Source organism: Ictidomys tridecemlineatus, chromosome 6 (genome assembly GCF_052094955.1).
Source record: "Ictidomys tridecemlineatus isolate mIctTri1 chromosome 6, mIctTri1.hap1, whole genome shotgun sequence".
NCBI lineage: Eukaryota > Metazoa > Chordata > Mammalia > Rodentia > Sciuridae > Ictidomys > Ictidomys tridecemlineatus.
This window is the reverse complement of record NC_135482.1, coordinates 102,465,001-102,485,859: the sequence shown is the minus strand read 5'-3', so window position 1 is coordinate 102,485,859 and position 20,859 is coordinate 102,465,001. Positions and strand designations below refer to the sequence as shown.

At 37.5% G+C, this 20,859-nt stretch overlaps 1 protein-coding gene across 1 annotated transcript in view; it reads right to left on the bottom strand.

The window, feature by feature from the left end:
* Positions 1-20,859, bottom strand: part of LOC144364800 (antigen WC1.1-like) — a 76,918-nt gene that overhangs the window by 17,655 nt on the left and 38,404 nt on the right. Inside the window, exons 11-16 of the mRNA XM_078015883.1 lie at positions 18,366-18,680; positions 13,341-13,649; positions 12,932-13,249; positions 6,548-6,640; positions 6,156-6,470; positions 4,779-5,093 (exon numbers count right to left, since the gene is read on the bottom strand). Coding sequence (XP_077872009.1) covers positions 4,779-5,093; positions 6,156-6,470; positions 6,548-6,640; positions 12,932-13,249; positions 13,341-13,649; positions 18,366-18,680 — 1,665 coding nt within the window. The remainder of the gene's footprint in view (positions 1-4,778; positions 5,094-6,155; positions 6,471-6,547; positions 6,641-12,931; positions 13,250-13,340; positions 13,650-18,365; positions 18,681-20,859) is intronic.

The window sequence follows — 20,859 nt, the reverse complement described above, 5'->3', positions numbered from 1 at the left end:
CGGTTTTTGGTAATAAATATTAGGCATTTAAAACATAAGTACTGAGTAATCCCCATAATAAGTTATACTCAATATATCTCATATTGTTAATGAAAAATTACAAACATTGAAAGTATTCATTTAAATTAATTGAAACTATTATTTTAAATAAATTAAAATATTTTTTACATAAATTATGCAAGCAGATATCAGAGAAAAGTTAATAAGTAAACAATAGTTAGCTGGAAAGAGAAATATTTTCATGGAAAGATAATACACTCAGGAAAATTAATACATGAAAGGACATAGAAGTAACATAGAACCAAGCAAAATAAAAAAAGAATACCTATAAATGCAAATTAACATGGACAAAACACACATGCCACTTGTCCTAAAACACCTTCATGGATATACATTATCCCCATTATCCTGTCAACCTCCTACACTAAACTGAGAACATCTCTAGATGATAACAGAACCTGTTTTGGGTGGTTGCTTACTTCAGGATTGGGTGTCTATTTCTCAATATGTGGAGTCTATTGTAAGAAAAAACATCATCGGTACCTAATCTTATTACTTATTATCACTTTAGACTCTACAGGAAAAAGGAATAAATAAGGCAAGGAAAGGGAGAAAAAGGAAAAGAGTAAAAAAAAATTTTCTTTTGAAATGTTTACTAGCATTTATTTTCTCATCCTTCCTGGATTTTAGGAAGTTCCTAGCATAGGTTTGTGGGATTTGTTCCTTTTTTGATTTTTGAACTTCTGTATGTTCTTTGACTTTAGTTTAATGGTCAAGTTATAAAAAAAATCTCAGTGTATTCTATGAAGATATGAAATACTGTATGAAAACAATTGCTCCTTCAAAGCAATATGATGATATCTGTTTAAAAAATACATATCCTGTGATCTTGCAATCATTGGCAGTCATCTTGTAGTAATAACCTACTAGTATGTAGTGTGACATGTGCAAGGATATTTATTGTTTTTAGAAGGGAAAAATTTAAAAACTATTATAAATAAATAGCAAAAATGATTATGCAAACTCTATTACTTATCTCTTAAGAATGTAACATTATGGAGTTGTTTTACAAAAGAGTGAGCACTACTTGTGGAACATCCTTAATATATTGTTAAGAAAGCCAATGTAACAATAGTAAGTATGACACAAGCCCAACATTGTAAAACCAAATAAAAAGACACTATAAAATAAATGCTATTATCACTATATTAGTTTAGATAAAATTCCATGAAAATGGAGAATTGGGAAAAGAGTAACTATCAGTCCATTCATTCTATTTACATCAGGGGAATATGAATAGACAAGTGGCTATGCAATGTGACTAATGTACCTTTTATATTTTAATATGTCTTCCTTGATTTCAATGAGTATTTAGGGTTTTGGTAATTCAGTGTAATTGAAAACATATTATTTAATTCTACACCAAAAATAAACTAGAAAGAAGAATGTCAATCCTCTAGTGTCAAATATTTGCCAAGCATGTGGAGAGCAAAAAATATAACACAGCATAAGAGAAGGTGGTGTGGACATGCCTTTATGTCTCCAGTGCTCTTTGCCCAGGGAGACAACATCACTCATTCCCTTGGGTTCCCACATGGTGAGGTTCTTTAGAGTTACTTAAACTTAGAGTGAACCCAAACCCAACCAGTAGTAATCTTCATCCCTGAGTCACATCCTTGACCCTGAAGTGGCTCACAGTCTCCTCCCTCTTCCAGGGGGAAGTCCTTCAAAGTCTGAGAAAATCAATGTGTTCACTCTTCCTGACATTTCTGCAAATTATGGTAATTACAAACTGCTGAGCCATGTTTTCAAGTTGTTTCAGCATTTGGGAGCCACAGAGAAATTTGCCAGTGTCACTTCTAAAGGAATCTCACCTGTGACACAGCAACATGTTAATCAACTTGGTAATCAAATGAGCATATTTCCAGCATTAGATAGACATTATGATATGGAAGAAAAAGATCTCTGAAGATTGTTGGAAGAGTCCAAGCAACAAGTGATCTTTCCTGAACTAAGATAGATGAGGGTGGGAAGGAAAGACTAGAAGGAATTAGGACGTGGTTTCTGGTACAGGCATAGAACTTGCTTCTACATTGGAACTGGAGGGAGAGTAAAATGGAGATGTGAATGTAGACTGAGAATAAGTAACTGAGCAACAACAGTGGCATTAACTTGGATGGGGAATAGAAAAGGGAGAAATGGGTAGAGGCAGATTGAAGGAGTGAAATAAAATGCACTACTTTGAAAACTAAATTTGAATTGTCCATTTATATTCAAGTGAGGGTCCAGTAGCAATGAAATGTATTAGAATGGATTTAAAGTCAGAGATCAGATATGGACTTTATATTGGGAGCTGTCAGTGGAATAACATCATCTAAAGCCTGGACCCCAATGAGATTAGTGAAGGAAAGAGTTAAGGAAGAATAGAGAGTCTAAAATTTAGATATTGAATGAAGAAGTTGCAAGACTAATACTCAGTAAATTAGAGTGACCAAAAAAGAAGATAGATAGCTGAAACTTTCTATTTTTCCAGTAAAGTTTGAGTGAATATTATCATTTGTATGCATGATGTGGTTTAAATAGCAATGAGGAGGAGATCAGGGAATTTGTAAAATGTCATGTTAGAGAGAGGGCAAGAGCACACGTGAGAGAAGCACAGTGTGGAGGATCCATCAGAGATTGGATCACAAATTCAAAGAGAATAGCAGGGTAATTTCACATTATAACAAGATACAGTACTTGTCCATGATTCAGCAGTCCTTGCCTAGTCCAGTGCAGGCAGCGAAGTGTTAGGTAGTTGACTAAACTATTCTTCTCATTGACAGATAAAGTAGAAACCAGGGAATTGAGTGTACTTGAAGGGGGAGGATTGTATTGGGACATCATGTTGTCTAATCAGGGTAAGAAGAACATGTGCAATCCTGAGGAGAGTGAAAGAATGAAAAACTGATAGGGGAAAACATTTGCAGTCTTCATGAGGATGAAATATCTGGAAAAGAAGCATAATGAATATGTGCCACATGGAGAAGAGGCAACAGTCAGAGAAGGAACAATGTAAACAAGATCTCAAGCTGGACAGTTAGTGATGGTCAATAGTGTGGCCATCCAGGGAGACGGGATGTAAGTGTAGTGCCTCCAAGGGATGAAGTCAGGAATGGAGGCCAGTATGTTATCTCAGTGGAGTGCAAGTTTCCTGGAAGCACCAGGAACAGGAGACTGAGGAGCCTAGTGATCCTTGGATTGCAGCATTGCTGGATGAGGGGAAGCAACCAGGCTGAAGACTGACACCAGTTGAAGTGATAGCTGGTACCACTTCATGGGACAAATTTTAAGCGCGTGGACATGAAGAAAAAATAATATAAATTGTTGAAAATGACAAAAGAAAGTGGGAACATTTTTTATTCTAAGATTTGACCCAGAAATATTCTTTTGAAAAGGAAGCAGAGTCTCCAGATGATAAAGATATCATTGTTTTCACAGGACAGCCAGTTTTTTTTATCAGAATATTAAACTGAAGCACACATTATAGGTTTTAAGAAATTGGAAGACAGTAGCCTCCAATTTCCAACAGGCTCCATAGAATGTTTCCTGTGAGAGGGATGAAGCGGTTCATTTGCAGTAGCATATGGATAAACGCTCAGAGGAGGGAGTATCAACCAAGACCTCTGGGACTGTAAGAAGATGAATTCAATAATAAAAAAGGGGAGACAGGCCCCTCATCTCACAGCAATTCCCCATAATGTGGCAGACAAGAAGACTAACAGAAAGCTTTTCAACAGAATTGTTATTGGGGCCATGGAGAGGAATTGAACTTTTCTTATCCATCCAGATAATCAGGCATCACTCTCCCCCAGCTTCTTCCTACTGTGTTCATGATGGGATTTTATCACTACCTCAAGTCACCAGGCTTTTCACACCTCAGTATTTACACTGACCAAAAGCTCTTATTACTGTCTTAATTTGACATCTACTTCTTTCAATGGTCTCAACCTAAATGTGATTTCTCTTTTCCTCAAATTACTCATTTACACAGCACCTTCCACTTCTTTATGACACATTTCTGGTTGGTGTGTGTCATCATGCTAGAGGATAAACTCCATGAGGACAAGGGGAATATTTTCTTCTTGGCTCTCCTCCTCATTGCTAGATGCAATTCACTCAATTACTTATCATCAACAATCTGAACTGAGAGTTTGTCTGACTGATGTAGATGCCTGATGTCCGTAAAAGACCATGGGCTCAAACAAATATGACTAGTACTGGATACCCCAAGTTTCCCTCACTCTCTTGAGAGTATGGGGTGAATGAAGTGCTTGCTCCTAATCTTAGTTTCCACATCTGGGTTAAATGATCACCATAATACATATGAGAGTTTGCTGAGAGGTTTAATCTTCATTACATGTAGAAAAAAAAACAAAAAAAAATCTTAACACTATGACAGGACATAGCAAGTGATTTATATAATTGAGGTAAAATTCCTCACTCTAATAAGGAAATAGAGAATAATTATTATAGACTAGGACTATACTAGCCATTTTTAGACAGTTTTTTACCTTTAGAGGATAAGTTCATGCTCAATTTAATATCCATGGCATTTTCCACATAAATGGCTGTCAGAACAGGTTTACTTAATTCTGTCATTGAAACAAGATTGTAAATTGAGGCTAAAATAATCTCTATTCAAATTTGTATCTCAGAAACTTATTTGAACTTATTCTCTTCTCTTGAAAGTATGAAAAAAACTTAGAGTGAGGACACAGGAATAGGGAGTAAGTCACCTGAGCACATGATATAAGCTTCCTCCTTTGCAGAGCAAGATCTCTGTTTCCAGGGATCAGAAGGGCACTGCCAGAGAGAAGTGTCCGTTTTCCTACACTGGATTCCATCTACCCAACGAGGTCTAGAACCTTCTCTGAGAGGAACAGAAGTGTTGAGAGTCCCACTGTTCCCACAGCCAAGCTGTCTGCAGATCATGGACAAGGTCACAGCTTCCATGGGGCTGTGGCAGACACTGCCCCAGGTGTTGTTGTAGAAAACCTCCAGCCACCCAGCACACTCCTGGTCCTTGCTCACCAACCTGAGGGCCAGGAACTCTGAAACCAAGAGGAGGAAAATAGGATACAGTAAGAATTTAATATTTAGTGCTGTTTTACTTTACCCCTATATAGTGAGTCCTCACTGCTAACTTTGCTGATGAAATACCCACCAGGTGGAAAGACAAGACATATATCCCTGACCTGTTTTCATAGCTTGTATGTATCTTTGTAATTCTATGACAATGGTATAGTGGAAAATGAACAGGCAGGAACACTGAAGTGTGGTTCTTGAGGGGAGGGAGGAAAAGCTACCTGACTAAATATCTGACAGACCCTGGGAAAAGGGGTATGGACAATGAGGTGGCAGAAGAGTGAAGTCCCAGATATGTAAGTTTCTGATCCTGAAGCTTGTGAATAGGTTACCTTTTGAGGCAAAGGGGCTTTGCAAACAAGATCAAGATGAGGAATTTTTAATGGGGAGATTATTTTAGATTATCTGGGATTAATTATGTCAGCTCAATCTAACATCTTTTATCTGTATACTTACAAGGAGACAATGGTTTCTGACTCTGATCATAGAAAGATGTGAAGATTAAAAAATGGTCAGAAGTATGCAAGGTAGTTGACTTGAATAGTGAAAGCAAATACAGGTAATTTTTATATATTAGAAAGGCAAGGAAATGAGTATTTGAAGAGCCTCTGCTGAATGTAGCTCACTGACACCTCGTTTATAGCTCAGGTGGACTGGGGTCAGACTTGAACTCATGTTGTTTTAAGCCACTAACTCTGTGGTAATTTATTATACCAGCAATAGGAAACTAATACAGTGGGTCTCAGGATGTTGCACACACAGTAACTGAAGCATGAGGTCTGCAGTCAAATGAATACTGAAGAGAATGATTGTCAGGAGGCAGGGATGAGAAGGAAGGAGCAGAAACTCAGCTGCTGCACCAGGAAATAGAAGCACCTCATCTTTTCTTCTAGAGGGACAGGGAATGTGGGATGAGCCTCATCCTCCTCTACCCTGCCACCAATTTCCCCTCCTCTTCCGTAAGGCTCAGATACCATCCTGTACATGCTTCTGATTTCTCCTACTTGTACCCAGTGTGGACCACAGACCTGAGCAGATGACCCCAGCGTCTTCTTTGTGCCTGCAGTTGTGTTGCCCCCAGCCCTGGGAAGGGCACTGCCACACATGGGCCTCCTCTCCTGTGCAGTTCAGCTCATCCAGCCAGATGGGCCCTGATCCCTCTCCAAAGTGAGCAGAGATGGTGGCCTCCAGGGCCACTCCACAGCCCAGCTGTCTGCACACCACGTGGGCATCACTCAGGTCCCAGCTGTCATCACAGATGGAGCCCCAGGAGCCCTGCTGCAGGATCTCCACTCTCCCTGCACAGTGACTGCCCCCGTCCACCAGGTGGAGCTGTCTGCTGTCTGAGGAGAGACAGGGTCATGTCAGTGGGCATTTACACAGGGAATGGGACAGCTCTGGTGCTGGGGTCCTTGCTCACCTGAGAAGTTGGCAGTGTGGCCCTCTGAGGCTGCAGAGCCTGCTGTGTTAGACAAGGAGTCATTGCACTGGGGCAGCAACTTAGTCTGGTTACCTACAGATGGGAGTAGAGAGGATGAAACTGAATTAAAGTACATAATAATCTCGTGATGGCATCTGAAAGCTGTAGGACAAAATCAGTAATTTCCTATCTTCAGAACTGTTCTCCTAATGGAGATTTCTGCTTCTGACTCTGACACTTTGGGGGCTATATGTCAAGCACTCAGAGGGACTTTAGAAAAGTGAGAATAAGTTAATGCTTCTTGAGGACATTGCACAGCTCCCATGATAACTAGACGTTAGCAGTCAAGTGAAGAGAAAAGTAAAATGTGGGATTAGCTATTTTTTCCCTGGAGGTACTTGCCTATTCTAAGTTAGAAGGTAAAACTAAAAATCTCAGCATATTTTCCAAATTGCCTTGGCCATACACAAATATAATTTAGCTTGGATCAAAAAGGAGAAATCATGTTAAACAACCAGGAAACTTGTATCGTATTTTGTGAAAGAAAAAGGATTTTTGTCACAGGGATGGTGCCCAGTTTCTCAAAATTTCACTTGTTTTTGTATAATGTGATCTACCTTAAATACAATACATGGAAGGTGCAAAATAAAATTCTTTCTGAAGGTTTTGTATAGTTTCTCAAAAAGCATATTGATCCAAAACACCACATGAAATAGCGTTTAGTAGACAACAAACAGGAACAATGAAAAAAAAAATGAAAAAGATTTTTAGATATTAATATTGGTGTTTCCTTATAGGTGATCTAAATAATCATGTTTAATTGGTCTATTAAATGGCATGATGTGTATCTTGGCAGAGAAATGATCATCAAAATATAGTAAAAATTTGCAAGTTAAAAAATCAAGAGCTAAAAATAAGAACTCAAAGGTGAGTCAAAAACATTAGATTATCACAGAATAGAAATTGAAAAGTATAAAAACAGAGAAAAATACACAGAGTAAAGCACAAAAATATAAGGATAGAAACTACAAACAAGGACTTGTGAGACATGGTGAGAGAACCTAACATTCCTATGTAACCTATAAGTTTTAGATATTTAAGGCCACTATAATAGTGCTAAAAGTACAACTTAGAGAATACACAATTTCATATATTCAATATACATATAGCTTTAAAGCATTTTCACAAAATTTTTGATGTTCTATCTATTGACCTCTGGAGTCTATTTCTCCTTCCCTTGAATCTGGGCTGACCATGGTGAGTTGTCTATAAGCAATAGAATGTGGTGAAGCCAAAATGGCTTGACATAGAAACCTAGCTTAGAAAATCATGCCTCCTTCTCTTTAGGATGTTTGCTTTATGGCATATCTATTGTATAGAGACTATCATGTGGGAGAGACCATTTGCAGGAGGTTCTGTCAACAGCACCCTGTTGAACTTCAAGCTACCAGCCATGTGAATAAACTATCCTGGATTCCCAGCTTGGTTAAGTCTTCAAGTGATCTCAGTTCCCTATGATATTCAAGAGTAACATTATGACAGATCCCAAGAGGCAACAGCCAAGAGGCATTCCCAAATTCATGAGTCAGGTAATGATGAGAAAAAAATGAAATATATTTTTCTTTTGTGTTGTTCTTCCTTTCTCTTTCTTTCTTGCTTTCATTCTTTCAAATACCTAACTTACAGAATAAGCATAGAATTTTTAAGGTTGCTAGAAACAAATATCATATTACAATTAGAGGAAAACCAATTTGCATCTCAGCTTATTTCTCAAACCAGACTCCAAAATCTAGGAGGACTTGGAATAATATACATCAAGCTTTCACAGAAAAAGGATGTCAGCCAAGAATACAATACCCAACAAAATTAAGCTTCATATTTGAAGATGAAATTAAAACCTTCCATGATAAACAAAATTTTTAAAAAATCACAACTAAAAATCCTGCACTACAGGATATTCTCAGAAAAATATTCCAGGAAGAAAAAAATGAAAAATAAAAGTGAAAATCAGCAAAGGGAGAAGGGGATAAACTAAATCAAATTAAAAACCAGAAATAAAACAATATAACAGGGAATGCAAATCATATCTCAATAATATATTTGATCATAAATAGGCAAAACTAATCAATCAAAAGACATAGACTGGCATATTGGATTAAAATAACATAACCCAACAATATGCCCCCTCCAAGAGACTCACCACTCAGGCAAAGACATCACAGACTAAAAGTGAAAAGATGGGAAAACTATATCACTCATATGGATCATGTGAACAGTCAGGTATTTCTGTCCTCATATAAGATAATGTGAACTTCATGCCAAAACTAATCTTAAGGCACAAAGAAGGACATTTCATACAGCTTAAGGGAATGATACATATGCAAGACATAGCAGTTGTAAATATTTATGCCTCAAAAAATCAGCATCTATGCACATGAAACAATTCTTATCAATTTCAAAAAAGAAATAGTTCATAACACAATAATACTAACTGAATTATACATACCTCTATCACCACTTCATAGATCCTCAAAACAAAAATAAAAGAAATCATAGCACTAAATAATGCAATCAATAATTTTGACTTTACGGGCATATATAGAGTAGTTCATCCACCAATGATTGGAGACATTTTCTTATTAGCAGTACATGAATTCTTCTCTAAAATAGACCATATCTTATGCCACAAAGCAACTCTTAGAAAATATAAAAAATAGAGATGTTACCTTGCATTCTATCTAATCATAATGGAATTAGAAATCAATGATATAATTTAAAAAATAGAAGCTACTCTAACACCATAGAATTAAATAATACACTACTGAATGACCAAATGATAGAAGAAATCAGGGATGAAATAATAAAATACATAGGGGAAATGAAAATAATGTCACAACATATCAAAATCTCTGGGACACTATGAAGGCAGTACTAAGTGGAAATTTCATTGCATTGAACTCATTCACTAAAAGAGTATAAAGTCAAAAAATAAGTAAGCTAACATTACACCTCAAAGCCCTAGAAAAAGAACAACAAATCAACACCAATAAAGTAGAAGACAGGAAAAAAATAAAATTAGAGCTGAAATCAATAAAATGGAAACAAAATAAATAATTCAAAAAATTGACAAAATGAAAAGTTGGTTCTTTGCAAAAATCAACATAATTGATAAACCTTTAGCAACTAAGACAAAGACAGAGAAAACAAAAATTACTAAAATTTGTGGTGAAAAAAGAAGTATTACTTAAATACAGATGATAATCAGAAAGTATTTGGAAAATTTATATACTCAAAAAAAAAAAAGAAAAAAATCTAGGGGACACTGACAAATTTCTAGAGACATATAACCTATCCAAACTGAATCAGGAGGACATACACAATTTGAACAGATCAATTTCAAGCATTGAAATAGAAGTCACCATAAAAAGCACACAAATCAAGAAAAGCCCAGGACCAGATGGATTCTCAGCCAAGTTCTACAAGATCTTGAAAGAAAATGAATATCAGTCAAGAATACATTCAACACCAATAGTCCTCAAATTATTCCATGAAACAGAAATGAAGAAAATCCTTCCAAACTCATTCTATGAAGCTACTATCACCCTGATACCAAAACCAGACACAGACACATCAAGGAAAGAAAACTTCAGACCAATATCCCTGATGAACATGGATATAAAAATTATCATTAAAATCCTGGCAAATCTCATAGAAAAATATTGAAAATAGTGCACCATGATCAAGTGGGGCTCATCCGAGGGGTGCAAATTTATTTCAACATAGAGTAATCAATGAATATAATTCAGTACATTGATAGACATAAAGCCAAGAATTATATGATCATCTCAATAGATTCAGAAAAAGCACTTAACAAAATACACATGGTTTCATGTTCAAAACACTAGAAAAATTAGGGAGCGTAGTAACATACCTCAACACTGTAAAAGTTATATATGTTAAATCCAAGGCCAACAGTATTCTAAATGGGGAAAAACTGAAAACATTCCCTCAAAGAACTGGAACAAGACAAGAATTCTCTCTTTTACCACTTATATTCAACATTGTCCTTAAAAATCTAGCCAGGGCAATAAGACAGAAGAAAGAAATTGATAAGAAAGAAAGAATTCAAACAATCCCTATTTGCTGAGGACATGACCCATATTAAAAGACCCCCAAAAAATCCACCAGAAAACTTGAAGAACTAACGAATGAATTCAGCAAAGTAGCAGAATATAAAATTAACACCCATAAATCAATTGCATTCCTATACATCAGGGGTGAATCCTCCAAAAGAAATCAGGAAAACTACCCCATTCATAATGGCCTCAAAATTTAAAGTATTTGGGAATCTATATAGCAAAAGAGATGAAAGACCTCTACAATGAAAACTACAGAACATTATAGAAAGAAATTGAAAAACAACTTAGAAGATGGAAGGATCTACCATGTTCATGGATAGCAGAATTAACATTGCCAAAATGGCAATACTCTCAATTGCTCTATACAGATTTAATGGAAATTCCAATGGCATTCTTTATTGAAATAGAAAAATCAGTCATAAAATTCATTTGGAAAAATAAGAGATGCAGAAGAGCCAAAGCAATCCTTAACAATAAAAGTAAAGCTGGAGCCATCAAAATACCAGACCTTAAATTATACTACAGAGCTATGGTTACAAAGAACAGCATAGTGTTGGCACCAAAAAGTCAGGTAGACTAATGCTACAGAGTGAAGACACAGAGACAAACCTACATAAATACAGTTATTTCATACTAGACAAAGGTCCAAAAAATACATTGGAGAAAAGATAGCCTCTTCAAAAATGGTGCGAGGAAAAGAGGAAATTCTTTGTAGCAAAATATAAGGGAGCCCAAATCTCTCACCCTGCACAAAACTCAACTCAAAGTGCATCAAGGACTTAGGCTTGAGACCTTAGATTCTTTGCCTAATAGTAGTAAAGTAGGACCAAATCTCCACCATGTCAACTTAGAAACTGACTTCCTTAACAAGACTTATAAAGTGCAAGAAGTAAAATCAAGAAACCACAAATGGGATAGATTTTAACTAAAAAGCTTCTTCAGAGCAAAGGAAACAATCAAGAATATGAAAAAAAAGCCTACAGATTAGAAGAAAGTCATTGTCACCTGCATTAATCTCCATGATATGTAAAGACCTCAAAAACTTAACACTCCCCCACCAAATAACCCAGCAGATAAATGGGCTCAGGTACTGAACAGACAATTGGTCAACAAATATATAAAAAGAATTCAACATCTCCAGTATTTAGAGACATGCAAATTAAAACTACACTGAGAACTCATCTCACTTGAGTTGTAATGGCAAGTATCAAGAATACAAGTAACAAAAAATGTTGGCAAGTACATGGGGGAAAGTACACTCATACAATGTGGGTGAGACTGCTTATGCAAAGTGGTATAGAGATTCCTCAGAAATCTTGGAAAGGAACCTCCATTTCATTCAGTTTTCCCACTGCTCAGCATATACCTGAAGGATTAAAAATCGGCATGCTATAGCTATACAGCACATCAAAGTTTAGAGCAGCTAAATTCATAATAGCTAAGATAGGGAACCAACATAGATGTCCTTCAGCAGATGAGTGTTTAAAGAAAATATGGTATATATACACATTGGAATATCACTCAGCCATAAAGAAGAATGAAATTATGGCATTTGGGAGTAAATGATTGAATGAGTGTACTATCATACTAAGTGAAATAAGACAATCCCCCCAAAACAAAGGCCAAATGTTTTCTCTGATATGCAGGTGGCTAATTCAAAATAAGGTGTGTGGGTGATAGGAAAGATTAGAGTTACTTTGCATTATACAGAGGGGATTGAAAGGAGGGGGATTTATATAAGAGTAGAAAGGATAGCTAAGTGAATCAGACATTATTACCCTATTAGCATTTATGATTACATGACTGGTGTAACTCTTCACCATGTACAACCAGAGGAATGAGAATTTATACTCCAGATGTGTATAATATATCAAAATACATTCTACTATCATATATAGCTAGTAAGAATACATAAAAATAATAATAAAAAAGTTTGAAGCAAATGTGGTAGCAGAAATTTAAGATTTGAGATAACATTGCAGAACAAAATGTGTATTCCTTATGTTAGTCTATTTTTCTGTGTGCTTAAACTATATAGGTGATAATAAACTTTTAGACTTTGCCAATCCAAAAAAAATCCTCTAAATAACATTTGACAGGGTCTGGAACATGAATGATCACCAAGAAGAATCACATCACACCAAGGAATGTTTCATATTTCTATTCTGCTCTCCATGCTGTCTACACTTAGAGACATGTCACTCAAGGAGAAAAGTGAGTACCATCCAGCCCTGACCTCTCTTACCTGAGCAGACCACAGAGGCCGTGTTTCCATGGGCACAGGCAGGAACACCCAGGGCACTCACAGGGCAATTCCACAAGAAGGACTCAGACCCTGAGCAGTGGAATCTGTCTCTCCAGATCTCATCTCCTCCTTCCACAAAGTACGCTCCCTTTGGGGTGGAGATGGCAACCCCACAGCCCAGCTGACGGCAAACGACATTGGCATTGGCCATATTCCAGTGGGAGGCACAGAGTGTTCTCCAGCCTCCAGAGGTCTTCATCTCCACTTGACCCTCACACCAAGAGCTGCCATTTTTCATGAGCCTGACTTCTGTGTACTCTGGCAGGAGAAGACAGGATTCCAATAACATCTAACATTTGTTACCACAACAGAGTGTGCAAAAAGGTTAAGGTCCTGCTGTGGGTCTCACCTGAGCAGACGACTTGCACAGCCCCTCTGTGTGGGCAGCTGCCTGCACGACAGGGCACTCTGGGGCAGAACCAGAGCTCAGGCTCCCATCCCTTACACTGGAACTCTTCAGCCCAGACCTGTTCACTGGCCTCTCTGAGGGGCAGGTCCAAGAGAAAAGATGCTGCCTTGCCACACCCCAGCTCTGCACAGATGACCTGGGCAGTGGGTAATGTGAAATTCCTATAAGGTACTGGAGTCCATCCTCCTCCATAATTCACTTCCACTCGACCAGAGCAAGGTCCACCTCCTCCATCCAAACGCACAAATCCTGTGGAAGAACATAACCAGTACAATGGGTTGGAATTGGGAGCTACATCTCTCAGGAAAGATGTGGAATCTTTTCCTTCCCCAGGAATAGGATGTGGAGAATGGATTCAATGGTGTCAGAATAGAGACTCCATGAATAAATGTCTGAAGACAACTTTAGGAGTAGGAATTTGTAAGTTTAGTTCTAAATGGCTGAATCCAGAAATTATAATTATATATATATATATATATATATATATATATATATATATATATATATACACACAATACATATTATTCTATGTATTACAATATACCTGTGTGTTTGTCTGTCTGTTTCAGTCTACCTCCTTTTTAATCAGCCCAATCTCCTGACTTGAACTCACCACAGAAAAAGAGTAGGATTAATTTTCCACTCTTTTATCCTCAGAAACTTTCAGTTCTCAAATAATCATTGCAACTAAGTTAACATTTGTTAAAGAATGGAAAAATTCAAAATATACCCAAATGACAATTTATATTAATTTCCCATTTAGACATGAGAAAAGATCCCACTAAATAGTGTGAGGCAGAGATGGAAAGTAAGTTATGGTGACTAAGATAACCTGGCTTCTTTACATCATCCTTCCCATTAAAGAAATCAGAATTTAGAAGTAGGATAAGCTAGGCAAGTTGGTGTACGCCTATAATACCAGTGGCACTGGAGGCTAAACCAGAGGATCTTGAGTTCAGAGTAGCTTCCGAAATGGCTGCTAAGCAACTCATTGATCAGTCTGTTGCTTTCTAAATAAAACACATAACAGAGCTGGGGGCCTGGGGATGTGGCTCAAGTGGTAACACGCTCGCCTGGCATGTGTGGGGCACTGGGTTCAATCCTCAGCACCACATAAAGTAAAATAAAGATGTTGTGTCTGCTGAAACCTGAAAAATAAATATTAAAAAATTCTCTCTCTCTCTCTCTCTCTCTCTCTCTCTCTCTCTCTCTCTCTCTCTCTCTCTTAAAAAAAGCTGGGGATGTGGCTCAGTGTTTGAGGGCCCTTGAGTTCAATCCCTAGTACCTCCCAACCCCAAAAGAAGTAGGATCAGAAGTTGTCAACAGATTTGAGCATGCTCCTTTGCCTTTTTGTTTTGCTTCTAAGAATCATTCAGTTACTAATAAGTAAAGTTGGAAGAAGTCATTGGATATCTACTGAAGTTGATCAGGAAGTAATTTTGAGTATGGGTTCAGACCTTTGGGTAGGCATCTGACTACAGATATGCAATTGTAATGTAATAGTAGGTTGATATCCTGAAGAAGGAATACTTTCTCTGGAAAATAACTTGTTCAGTAATTTTTCTTTTCAAAGTAAGTCATCAAAATGGAAGTTACTCAGTATGGGTAAAAATGCCTCCAACTGGGAAAGGATAAAAATGCAGCGGAGAGGTCTTCAAAGGAGACACAATCTAAACTTGCTGCCTAGGCCTGATATAGGAGAGAGGTGTACAAAATCAATATTAAGAGTCTGCTTCCCTGTTTTTTTATTCACAACACTAGCATGTTTTCAGAATTTGTCAATTTCCAGATGTGCTTCTAGGTGCTGAGTATGTATATTTAAAGAAAATAATGTCATCATCTTTGTAGAGCTTTATATGCAGTGGGGAGAAAACCAGTTGTAAGCCATTTGATGTTTGTGCATCACTTGGTGGAAAACTTGAATCTGTAGAAATCTATTGATTCATATGAATCAATCTCACTTGAGTACATTAAAAGTTGCATCCATTTATATCCTTGTCTGATCTTTTGATCCATAGACACATTGTTCTCCTGGGAATTTTTTGGGTTTCTTATGAAAGTATCATCCAATGGACCTTTCTTTCTCTATTGTGACCTTCTCAATACCTCAGCTTTGAGTCACTCTTGCAAATCATTTTCCTCCTTTTGTGCAGGAGGGGTGCACTGAATTCACACAATGTACACAGATTGCTATTCCTACTACACCAGGGTCTTATGTGCTGCTGAGGTAATCCTTATGTGCTCTTTGTCAACCTTTGAAGGCCATCCCCCAGATCCTGTAAGCTTTTGCTGTCTTCTTCATAAAATTCTGTTTGTATTCCTGTCACATTCTTATCAAATTTATCTGACAATATACTTTTCTTATATCATTGTTTCCATCATATATAAACAACATAATTTTCCCCATATCTTGTCACTTTATGTTTTTCTAAATTTCAAGTGTATTTCAACTGAAATGTACTGACATAGTGTACATATTAATTGAGTAAATTCACGTGCTGATGTATGTATGCATTGCATTTCTTTGTCTTTTCAACTTTTAATTTCTTTTTGGTGAAAGCTTCCAATACACTTTCTTCTAGCTTTTTGAAATGTAGTTTATTATTGTTTTATATAGTCATCCTCCTGTGCCATGGTGCACCAGAACTTCTTGTTCCTACTTAAGTAAAACCCATTATTCATTGATCAAGCTGTTGCCTTCCATTCCCATTCCCTATACTCTCTAGTCTATGGTAACCACAATTCTACTCCTAACCTCTATAAGGACAACTCTTTTATATTTTACATACAATGAGATTATAAGATACTTGTCTTTCTTTGCCTGACTTATTTCATTTAACCTAATTATCACCTGACCCATGCATATTATGTCAAATGAAAATATTTCATTCATTTTATGGCTAAATACTATTCCATTGTATTTCATTTATTTATCCATTTATCAGCTGATGGGCATTTAGATTAGTTCCATTTCTTAGCTACTATGAATAGTGCTGCCATAAACATGGGAGTCCAGATGTCTCTATAACATAGTGATTTCACTTCCTTTTGACATATGCTTAGCATTGATATTGCTGTATCATATAGCAATTTGTGGGCCCTGGATGTTTGATAATGTCTTTGTACCTCCCTTATTTCTAATGGATAGATTTTCTGGATTCAATATTCAGTATTCTTGATTGGCAGGTTTTTCTTAGGTTCTATGAAAACCTCATGGCACTGACTTCTGACCTATATATTTACTGTTGAGAAGTCTGTCATCACGTGAATTGGGACATGCTTATAAATGTTATTTCTTATTTTGTTTCCTTGATGCCTGATATTCTTTATCTTTCATCTTTGAAAGCTGTATTATAATTTATATTGATAAGAATCTGAGGCTCCCAGTCACAACAGCTCAACTAACTTTTCACATTCATGCAAACACTCAACTGTCTCCATGTTATGATGCTGGAGGTTGCGGAGGAATGAGATAGGAGGTGACCACCAATGTTGCAGATGCCCATTTTTCTACCATCACACCCTGAAAACACAGCCTGCCAAAGCAACACAGAACTTGGGAGGGACCAAGGCCCTAAATACTATGAGCTGCTTACTGGTGAGGTGCACTCAAGGCTCCAGATTCTTGCAATCAGCCACAGGTGCTGCAGGTACTTCTTGAGTCTGTCTCACCAGAACACGGGTCTTGCTCTGTCATAACCCTTCTACATTTGAGACCTCTAATTCTTACTTGGTACTGGGTATGATCATGGTGGGTCTGGCACTGAATTCCAAGACAAAGTCCTATGCCAGCACTCTGCCTGATCCTTAGACTCTTACTTTCTCCTCTTCTGCTAGAGGTTGGAATAGTTGTAGTGGAGGCAGTCTCTTTGCTACCCAACTAAACACAGTTCCAGAGTCTCAGTGTGAGGTTACTGGCATGGGGACAGTATTGTTGGGATATGTTGGGCACCAAGTTTCACTATGGCAGGCCTAGTCCTGGGTTTCAAGTAAAAGGTCTGGGTTTAATTCCCTTTCCATTTCCCAAGAATGCATTTCCCTTCATGCTGGGCTGCTTGAGGTTGGGAAATGGGCAAGTCTTATCTTCCTTCCTCCTTCAATGTGTCTTTTCTTTTTATCATAGTAAAATCAGGCGCTCACCTTGTTTATTGTCTGTTATGAAGCCAGTTTAGTGTGTGAGTAACAATTAATATGGTGTATTTGTGGGAGATCATTAAACAACCCTTCTGGTTCTAATCCTAAACTATTTAACATCTTACTATAATACATATGCATTAATATTTTATTACATCCAACATTAACAGAGCTAAATTCATCTCACAAGTATAAATTTATTGCTTTGAAAAAGAAATGTAGAGGGAATCTATTGTAGTGATGATGGAAGGAATATCTGTGACTCAGAGCATTTCACTCAAAGTTCTCTGGCCCTTCCTGCCAATGAGTTGATAATTCTGATGTCTGAATCTGGAAAGAGGAATTGCAAGTTTTCAGTAATCCATAAATTCACCTGTGATATGTTTAATCCCATCCATGTGCCTATACACCTACTAACCAGTGCAAAACTATCTCTAGCTCTACATAAATAAATATTGAATTCAAATGAAAAAAAAATCCCCATTCTTGTCTTTTTTTTTTTGTAAAGAGGATGTGCATGGTAATTTATAGGTAACCCTACAAATAGTAAATCATAGAACCAGAATTATAAAGATGATTTTATGTGGAATGATTATATAAAGTAACCTTATCTCATCAACTATGACTGCAGAGAATAGAAAGGACACTATCTGAGATTTACAAGAAAGAATTCAATAAAATTCATCCTATACTGCTTTTTTGAGCAATCAGCATTCATGGGGACCTCTTAATCCTCCATGGCTCATCATCTGTCCCTTATTTCCCCAAGAACAGATAAACACTTTTTGTCTCTTCAATTCTCCTATGCTGTGGAGAATGCACAGACCCTACCTGAGCAGATGACACCTGCCTCCTCATCGTGCGCGCAGTTATGCTGTCCCCAGCCTTGAGCTGGGCACTTCCACACTTGGTCCTCCTCTCCTGTGCACTTCAGCTCGTCCAGCCAGATGGGTCCTGATCCCTCCCCAAATTGTGCATAGCCCATGGCATCAATGGCCACTCCACAGCCCAGCTGTCTGCACGCCACGTGGGCATCTTTCAGGTCCCAGCTGTCATCACAGACAGTGCCCCAGGAATGCTGGTGAAGGATCTCCACTCTGCCTGCACAGCGACTGCCTCCATCCACCAGGCGGAGCTGTGGGCTCTCTGAGAAGAAAATAATTAGGTCAATGGTTGTATTTACAAAGAAAAAGAGGAGTGTTTTCTTGTCCTTTGCTATTCCCCCCTCAACAAATCAGTTGGTGGTATCCACTTTCAGATTTCAGAGCTTGCTGTGTAACACATGGAGTCATTTACAGCAGGGCAGCAGCTAAGTTTCAATGTCTACCAAAATAAGTAGAAAAATCAATTATGTAAAAAATAAGAAAAAAAATTAAACACAATATAATATAGTTAGATGTCTCACATAGAAATTATTATGTAGCTGCTATTAGAGTTAAACTTATTATTTGCAGAGTTCTCCATAGGATTTGATAAAACAGTTCTAGAAATGTCAGGTTTCCTACCTTGAGTAGTTAAAAGTGTCTTTTTCTGAATGATTTCTAAAAGTCAATGGGCCAGCATCTGACTTGTTCTTATAGAGCACACACACTTGAGTTCTAATTGCCTAATATATGGGAGGATCAGAACACAGTGGGTAGAGTAAGAAACTGGGATGAGATTATCAGAAACTTCAGGTGACAGCCATGAATCCAGGAGAAATTATAACCATATGGTCATTAAAACTGGAAAATTGATGGACCATGGTTTGCCTCCAAATATTTCATTAATGATTCTAGGCTTCAGAGTTCAGATTGGATATGTAATGCCAAACCTTGACTTACTTTAGGTAGGTTGAGAAACTTCTCAAAAAAAGTTGATGTCAGATATTGACATTGCTCAACACCCATAGAATGTTACTTTACCCCTCAAACAAATCAAATCTATGCTTGGAATTGTTTTCAGGAATTGTTATTATACAAAAATAGGAGTTTGGGGCAAGGAAATAAATCGCAGAAAAGAGGCACCTTTGTTGTGACTCTGAGTGAAAAAGGTTAGGGAACAAAGGGACAATTATATTTTGAGAAGAGAAAGAAAGGAGCTGATAAAGAAGTCATGACAAACTTCATGGAGAGCAGAAAGGCAGTCTAGGAAAGTACAAAGCAATTTACAATTTCATCTCCAGCTGCCTGAGTGAGGGAGACAACTTGTAAGTATAAAGTAAACTGGAGAATGCAGACAACCCAGATGGTATCTTACCTGTGGGAGAAACACATGGTTCTTACAAGCTTTAAATCAAATTTGGGGCATTGTTCTGAGACAGAGTACTTCTGTACAATAAGCAAGCTTTAGAGAAAAAAATCACCACATTGCCCAGCAAGCTCTCAGAATGATATAACCAGGAGCTATCTTAAGAAGTGGTCATTGTTAGGAACTAAACTGCTCTGGGGCTTAGACAGTATGTGGTAATGACAATTTTAGGTCCCTGGGCCACCCTGACATAGTGATTGGGTTGAAGTTAGCGTTCTACAGTTTCAGGTAGGAAGAGTACCTGTCACAAACATGCTGAGAGCACTGAATTACAGGGGAGGGATGGAGGTCTCATTGGTAAGTGGTCCTATTCTCTGTGAAGAAGAGCAATTCCAGGCACATATGGTTGCACATAGGGACCAGGTCTGAGAGCTAAGAGACAGCATCTGGCCATTCACAGCTTCCCCATGTCACCTCTCCAGGGATCACACTATTTTTCACAGGATTTCCAGGGATTCACCATGGCTAGGACACTTGGCACACTAACTCTAGCCACTATAGGGAAAATTCTCCTTACTGAAGCTGTGACCTAGTCCTGGTGAAACATTAGTGGATATTTATACTTAATGAATAGGGAAGTAAGAAATCCACAGCTGAAGAGCCAGTCACAAGTTGGCATAATTCCTGTTCTTGGACAATCTCCACATTAATTATTAATTATTTCTCCAGAGAGAAATAATCCAAATGTTGTAAAAAAAAGTACCTTAAAAGACCTCAGTACAGGTTGCTTCCATACCCCTCAGAGCAAACACTAAAAAATAATACCACAGGAAGAATGCCCTGACACTGTGTTGTCCATAAAAACACACCTGAACTACCAGAAGGACTCCATTTATATGAGAACTATAGAAAAAGACGTGCTCTGACACATACCTGAAGTTTCAAAACCCATTATTGCCAGCCAAAGAATCCACAGAGAAACAACCTACAATGTCCACTTTAAATTAATCTCAACACTACAAGACACCTACATCTCAAGGCATATGGTTAAGAAAAAGTGCTTTTTAAGAATATCTTCGCATATCTGATTTCCAAA